Source organism: Gadus macrocephalus, chromosome 7 (assembly GCF_031168955.1).
Source record: "Gadus macrocephalus chromosome 7, ASM3116895v1".
Classification (NCBI taxonomy): Eukaryota; Metazoa; Chordata; class Actinopteri; order Gadiformes; family Gadidae; genus Gadus; species Gadus macrocephalus.
In genome coordinates, this window is record NC_082388.1 from 12,881,112 (window position 1) to 12,888,614 (window position 7,503).

The 7,503-nt window shown below is 47.5% G+C and overlaps 1 protein-coding gene across 3 annotated transcripts; it reads left to right on the top strand.

The window, feature by feature from the left end:
* The first annotated feature begins 257 nt into the window (after positions 1–257).
* LOC132460899 (uncharacterized) lies at positions 258–3,559 on the top strand. 3 transcript variants are annotated; one of them, XM_060055870.1, is made up of 7 exons: positions 258–323; positions 437–454; positions 695–751; positions 893–1,246; positions 1,339–1,398; positions 1,481–1,861; positions 2,051–2,189. In XM_060055870.1, exons 4-6 carry the CDS (start codon positions 896–898, stop codon positions 1,793–1,795), a joined length of 726 nt encoding a protein of 241 aa, XP_059911853.1. In that variant the 5' UTR covers positions 258–323; positions 437–454; positions 695–751; positions 893–895; the 3' UTR covers positions 1,796–1,861; positions 2,051–2,189. The 3 variants fall into 3 exon arrangements, with proteins under 3 accessions (XP_059911853.1, XP_059911850.1, XP_059911851.1); XM_060055867.1 differs by lacking the exons at positions 258–323; positions 437–454; positions 695–751; positions 893–1,246; positions 1,339–1,398 and adding exons at positions 2,785–2,826; positions 3,146–3,382; positions 3,479–3,559 and having other exon boundaries at positions 1,721–1,861; positions 2,051–2,683; XM_060055868.1 differs by lacking the exons at positions 258–323; positions 437–454; positions 695–751; positions 893–1,246; positions 1,339–1,398 and adding exons at positions 2,785–2,826; positions 3,146–3,382; positions 3,482–3,555 and having other exon boundaries at positions 1,721–1,861; positions 2,051–2,683.
* The last annotated feature ends 3,944 nt before the right edge of the window (positions 3,560–7,503 follow it).

Consider the following 7,503-nt stretch of genomic DNA (forward strand, 5'->3'; position numbering starts at 1 on the left):
TGGTGCTGACGGAGCTACTGTTGCTGGTGTCGGGGGCACTGGTGTTCTAGCCACTGGTGCTGGGGGTGTTGGAGGCACTGGTGCTGGGGGTGTTGGAGCCACTGGTGTAGGAGCCACTGGTGTAGGAGCCACTGGTGCTGGGGGTGTCGGAGGCACTGGTGTAGGAGCCACTGGTGCTGGGGGTGTTGGAGCCACTGGTGCTGGGGGTGTCGGAGGCACTGGTGTAGGAGCCACTGGTGCTGGGGTTGTCGGAGGCACTGGTGTTGGTGGAGTCGGAGCCACTGGTGTGGGTGGAGGTGCAGGAACCTCTAAACCAGGAAAAAGTGAGAATTATCAAGTATATATTCTGTAAAACAGAATACAATGATATATATATATATATATGTATGCATAAACACAGAAGTAACACCCGTTCTTCTGCGTGTTTGTCTTACAGGCTATGGAACAGGTGGAGGTAGGTTAATCTACTACAACCCTAACCCCCCACCTTCCCTTTCATCTATGGCAGACATGTTTATTGAGGAACTAATTTCATTATGCTAATATGCAAAATGGTGGCACTAGCAGCAAGAAAGGGTGAAACTATTATACCATAATTTGATTGTCACTATGAGTGATTAGAATGAATAGAACATCTACGAGGTCGGTTTACCAGCATAGATATGGAAAATAAAGACTTTTTTGGTTTTCGAAGGTGCACGTTATCCCACTGGAGCTGGAGTAGGACAGGGAACAGGAAAGAGAGGAAAAGGTATGATTCACATTATCAACATCAGCTTTTCTTTCTTTATTATTGCCACATGTTACAGTCACTATCTCCTGTGGATTCTATACTGTATGGTTGGTGAGGCACCAGAATCGCTTGGATCTTCTATCTTTTTTGTTTAAACAGGATATGGGAACCTTGGAGCAGGTGGAGTCCGGCCTGGAGGGTACGGGACTGGCCCAGGGGGGTACGGGGCCGGCCCTGGGGGGTACGGCACCGGCCCTGGGGGGTACGGCACCGGCCCTGGGGGGTACGGGACAGGCCCTGGGGGATACGGGACCGGCCCTGGAGGGTACGGCACCGGCCCTGGGTATGGCACCGGCCCTGGGGGATACGGGACCGCCCCTGGGGGGTACGGCACCGGCCCTGGAGGGTACGGAACCGGGTCAAGTGGCAGAGTACCTGAAGGAGCGGGCAGCCTTGGGATTGGTGGAGCAGGGACTGGACCAGGAGGTTACGGTACTGGACCAGGTCTTGGAGGTGAATATGCACCGTTGAATGCAAAAGAGCGGCTCATCATTTGGAAGCCTTTGGAAAGCCGTTGTTTGATTTTCTTCATCCTGCTTCTGAAGGCTCCGGGTATGCCACTCCAGGTGGGGGAGCAGCTTCTGGCTCCAGGAAACCTTCCAAAAGTAGGTTGACGACACATTTCAGTGGAGGGTATAATTCTGCCGTTTGACGTCCAAATTCAAGAAGTAAATGCTTTTTCTTCAGGTTATGGGGCAGCCGCTGCTGGATCCAGACCAGTCGGTGCTGGCTTTGGTTCTGGGGTTGCTGGTATTGGACCTGGTGGTGCTGGATTTGGACCCGGTGGTGTCGGAACCAGACCAGGTGGTGCTGGTACTGGACCCGGTGGTGTTGGGTCTGCAGCAGGAGGTTTTGGAACAGGTGGCTATGGGCCTGGATCCATTGGACAAGGTGGATACGGGCAGGGGGTTGCTGGTGTTGGACCCCAAGGTGCGGCAACAGGCGGTTTTGGCCCTGGCGGAGTGGGAGCCGGACCAGGCGGCTATGGTCCTGGTGGGATAGGCATGGGGCCCGGAGGCTACCCCGTCGGCGGTCAAGGATACGGGAAACGGAAGCCATTCAAATCAAGTGAGTTCAAGTTTTTATGACAATACTTACTTTTGTATTATTTTGAATGCATCAGAAGTTTGCACATTCCCTCATATTATATTATCCAGACCAGATTATCTGCCTTTTCTCAGCATCAGTGCATAGTGATTCCTGAAAGGGGCAACTATTGTATTCTCATTGTTTATCTTTTTTTCCTAATGGGTACAGACAAATATGGGTCTGGTAATTTAGGATCTGGTGGTGCTGGACAAGGAGGTGCTGGCTTTGGGCAAGGAGGTGTGGGAACAGATGGTGCTGGCTTTGGACCTGGCGGTGCTGGTGCCGGGACAGGTGGTGCTGGCTTTGGGCCTAGTGGTGCAGGAACCGGTCCAGGCGGCTTTGGACCTGGTGGTGCAGGAACCGGACCAGGCGGCTTTGGACCTGGTGGTGCAGGAACCGGACCAGGCGGCTTTGGACCTGGTGGTGCAGGAACCGGACCAGGCCGCTTTGGACCTGGTGGTGCTGGTGCCGGTACAGGTGGTGCTGGCTTTGGACAAGGAGGTGCTGAAACCGGACCCGGCAGATTTGGACCTGGTGGTGGTGGTGCCGGTACAGGTGGCGCTGGACAAGGAGGTGCTGGCTTCGGACCTGGCGGTGCTGGACAAGGAGGTGCTGGACCCAGACCAGGCGGCTTTGGTCCTGGCGGTGCTGGCCAAGGAGGTGCTGGCTTCGGACCGGGTGGTGCTGGTGCCGGGACAGGAGGTGCTGGACCAGGTGGTGCTGGACAAGGAGGTGCTGGGGGGGCTAGTTTTGGACCCGGGAGCACTCAAGGTCTCGGACCAAGAAAACCATCTAAATCAGGCTAGTACTGATCATTGTTGGAAGTGAGATTCAAAGAGATGTCAAGTGTAGTAAGGAGGATGTGGAAGAGGAGTTTAATTTGTCCTATTGCCTCTTGACAGGTTACGGATCCTCATCTCTGGGTGGAACCGGCTATGGGCCAGGTAAGGGTTTGTGTTCTTAATAAATCCGTCAAATGTTGCCAAATCTACTAATGCACCTGTGAAAGTATGACCAACTCAGATAGGAACATCAACTTTCCGTCTTCAGCCAAACACCAACATCGGAACACTTGAACAAGATCTTATGCTTGAACAAGATCAATGTTGGCCAATTTCAGCCACCATTGTACAGTTGATTGTTGCTGTTTATTGGGCCCTTGTGCAAACATCTTGAGTCAAATGATGAGTCAAATTCATTGCTTAAGAGTACAGCCAAAGGGGTTCAGAGATATTAACCTTCATGTACCTGTGTCCGTTGGAGGCGGGGCAGGTGCTAACGCTGGGGGAGTCGGTCATGGTCCCGGAGGAGTCGGACCAGGTGGGTACCAACCTGCAGGAACTGGCACGGGAGGTTACGGGCCCGGAGGTGCTGGACAAGGCAGATATGGACCAGCAGGTGGGGCTGGTGGATTTGGCCCTGGTGGACAGGGACTAGGAACAAGAAAAGCTCCTAAATCGGGTTACGGTTCCTCATCCGGTGGAACAGGCTTTGGACCAGGTAGCACCATCCGCTGTATTTACATGTTAAACAACAGTTCAACAGATCTGTTGAATACATCCATTCATCTGCTTACATTTTCCTCAACATGTCCAGCAGGTGGTGCCATTGGAGGTTTTCCCAGTGCAGGAACAGCAGGTGGAGTGGGAGGAGGTGCAGGAGGTAATCTTGGTAAGTTCTGGTTCTCTAATGCAAGCCCAGTCTCATTGTTAACCCTCAGCCCTGACTGAGGCCTTACAGATATGAGGACAACATTCTCTTCAGAAGCCATGGCTTATTATTAGGGGGGTGGCCCATGTTATGTTGCTATGTATTGTGGACAAGTTTCCCTTGGTTAATATGCCGAGGAGAAGATTCACTAAAAGAGCCCTCACTGGCTTTCCAGAAGTAGATTTGTGTATACCAGGCTGCATGTCTTTACACGTATTTATTCTTTTAAAGGATTTTTTGGTGGAGCTGGCTACAGACCAGGTGAGAGGCTCCAAACATATGCAATAAGTGAACTTATAAGCTGGGAACAGTGATATGTGTTCCTTTCAAAAGACTCAATGCTAAACATCAAGAGCACACAACATTATTTGACTGTGGTTGTGATTTGTGTTTGGTGATCCATGTGGGTTTTTGGAGTGTTTGTTTCTACACTCTAACACAGGGGTATTCAACCACTGGGCCACGGACCGGTAACGGACTGTGGAGCATTGGTCACCGTGCCGCAGAGATTTAGAAATAAAGCCTACCAGATTATATTTTTTGGAATAATTTAAAATGATTAATGTTAAAAAAAATTATATAGTGGGACATACGGGACCTCTGCGCCACAAATATTTCAAATATGCATACAAGCAATAAAAAGGTTGAGGAACCCTGCTCTAACACAGCTATGTGTTCAGGTGGTGGAGCAGGAGGAGTAGGTGGAGCAGGAGGTGCTGGCCAGGCAGCAGGAGGAGTAGGTGGAGGCCAAGGCGTAGTACCGGGTCAGTTTGCAGTATCAATTGATTGTTTCAACACTGCATCCATTTGTCTTAAGAGTTCCTCAAAATCAAACATATAATGGGATGTAGTTATGTAATGTAATACATGCATCATTCCAATAGGTGGCGTTGGTCCTGGAAGTGGGGGTGTGAATCGTGGGAATTATCCAGGTTGGCTGTCTTTACGGACAGACACACACGCACACACACACACACACACACACACACACACACACACACACACACACACACACACACACACACACACACACACACACACACACACATACACATGTACATACACACACACACACACACACACACACACACACACACGCACACACACACACAGGAAGGTAGATAACACAATGCCTTAAACAATGAATTTTTAGGTAATTGTTGGTCTTGGCCAGAGTTCATTCATGTGCTCTGATAACAGCATTGTTGATATGGCACTGAGGATGAGGATAGGTTGTTTATTGTTACTAAACTGATCCTTCTCTTTCCTCTCATTATTCTCAAGGATATGCCTTGGCTGGACAAAAGAGTATGACAACTTTCTGTGATCTTTAGCAAACATTCAACAACATACAAAAAAATGTATAACAAATATATCTAAATACGTCTTCCCAATCATTGAGGTAAATTCCCTCCCTGTATTGTGTTTCCTCAGCCAAACAACAGAAGGCAGCCAAGTATGCAGCTATGCAGGCCTTCCTGGGCTCTGGGGGCTACAGAGGTAACTGATGGTGCCTCCTCTTCGTCTAGATAGATCATTCCTGCTACATCAGACCCATTGTGGTCAGAAAACACTTTCACACTTATCAGAGCGATGCATTTTTCAACATTGTAGAACTCTACTACAAACTATATCTCTGTTGTATTATACGTTTTCTGTGATGCAATGACTTTTAAAGAACTGTTCATCTGTGGCCTGTTGACATATGGAGTGCCGCCAGTGATTTGTCTTCTGGGTCCCCAGGAGCTGGATGCCAGGGTAAATACTGTGGCCGGAGGAGGAAGTGAGAGCTAAAGGAAGGACTTCCTCTGGACAGCGGTGCAATGTTATGATGTCCGAAAGTACCTGAAGTGCCAAAGAAATGACCAGTTTAATTACATCCACTGTTAATTCAAGTCAAACATGTTATTAATTTAGTATCTGTTGAGGGAAGTATGCCAAAGTCTTTGACTCTAATTATAGTATTTTCCTGAATTGTTTTGAAGTAAATTATATTGTTATAATTAGCTGATCATCTGTATCATTAATCCAGAAGGGAAACAATGTTGTCGATTAATTCCTCTAGGCAATATGCACTGTTTTGTGCGGCTAGCATTGCTGTGTTAATTGTGTTAATCTATCATTGTTAAGAGATTGCGAGAAAAAAAACTGTGTGTGTGGTGTGTGTGTGTGTGTGTGTGTGTGTGTGTGTGTGTGTGTGTGTGTGTGTGTGTGTGTGTGTGTGTGTGTGTGTGTGTGTGTGTGTGTGTGTGTGTGTGTGTGTGTGTGTGTGTGTGTGTGTGTGTGTGTGTGTGTGTGTGTGTGTGCGTGTGTGTTGCTTAGACTTGTGACCATTCTGATCCCTAAAACCAGTCTGCTTCCATCCATCACTTGTTCTGTCAGACAGACCCACTGATAAATGCGTGTGTTGATTCTAATTGAGATGTCTTTTGTTATACTTTCCCAAAATGTCCAATTGCAGCCATGATATGGTTCACCATTTCACAGCAAACTCTCTAATTTCTCTGATTCTACAATCTTCCCCACTGAGTGAAACAAACACATCATGACAATAGCCATTGTAGCTCATAGGGAACATTTGGTTGGAAACCCTTGGAGACAGAGGGCCTTTACATTGTCTCACCGTCAACTAGGTCATTATGCGTTTGCTATGAATGCAAGCTAAGGATTTCATCTGCTGTAAATTTGTTTTTATTAATGTTCTTTTTTCATTTAAAAGATGTATTAGTGTGTTAATGCAATTTAACTTTATCAATCTAAAGAAAAGTGAGATTTTGTTTGTTAATTGTGTTTTAATATGAATTTATACTGAGAAATGCCATGAAGTGTATAGCAGAACTTGTTTGCACCAACCAAATGTTGTGACACAGACAATGTTTGGTATCTGTTTGTGAAGATAATGCTTCAATTTTTCTGACATTTTAAAAATAAAAGTGGAAAAAGAAAAGGTTTGTTCAGACTGTCGTTCCCAGCAGGGTGGTTGATGAATTAAAGTCTACCCTCTCCTGTCACCAGTGACCTAACGGTTTGAGTTGCGTTTGAGGTTGAGGTCAGCTTGTTATAGGAGTTCATCTGGCTCATATAACGCCCGTTCAACACTACACCACCCCTCCCGTAGCGGTAGATGGCTATTCATAGCTTATACGTGCACTCCTTTTGGAAAGTGTATCAATAACTCTTTAACATGTTCCTTTGGGAACATTGCATCGGGAGGAATGGACGCTGTCCTTCCTCAGGGTACAGTGGGACTGCAGCTCAGCGAGGGGTGGACGGGTGAAGGGTGAATCCTCACAGAGATGACCAGGCATCTACAGGAACATGTCTTGAGTCATCACGTTAACCGCACCCTTTGTAGTACAAATGTATTTGACTCACACAGTTATAAGCCGTTTAGCACACATCAGCATAGGAGCTTAGTGTCGCTGAATATCAAACTGTTGTGCTCTGTTAATGTGTGTGTGATGAATAGAGATTGCACTTAAGGATAGTACTTTTTTCCTGTTATATACACTAGCTTAACCACATACAGCATTGCACTGACCAAGTTGCACATATGTGTACACACAAACACACACACACACGCAATCTCCTGGAACCCGAATGTTGTAATTCTATCTGAAAGAGGTGTAGGCTACATGCTGCTTGAAGTGACACAGAGACGTGTGTGTTTGTGTGTGTGTGTGTGTGTGTGTGTGTGTGTGTGTGTGTGTGTGTGTGTGTGTGTGTGTGTGTGTGTGTGTGTGTGTGCGTGTGTGCGTGCGTGCGTGTGCGTGTGTGTGTGTGTGTGTGTGTGTGTGTGCGTGCGTGCGTGTGTGTGTGTGTGTGTATGTGTGTGTGTGTTGCTTAGACTTGTGACCATTCTGATCCCTAAAACCAGTCTGCTTCCAGTCTGGGGGGGGGGGGGTTCATAA

What these genes read in the sequence shown, in the direction of transcription:
- LOC132460899 (XM_060055867.1), top strand. Translation starts at nt 2,132, where the DNA reads ATGGTGCTGGCTTTGGACCTGGCGGTGCTGGTGCCGGGACAGGTGGTG. An exon ending in AAGAAAACCATCTAAATCAG is followed by an intron (nt 2,684 to 2,784) that starts GCTAGTACTGAT and finishes GCCTCTTGACAG; the next exon opens with GTTACGGATCCTCATCTCTG. An exon ending in TGGAACCGGCTATGGGCCAG is followed by an intron (nt 2,827 to 3,145) that starts GTAAGGGTTTGT and finishes TGTCCGTTGGAG; the next exon opens with GCGGGGCAGGTGCTAACGCT.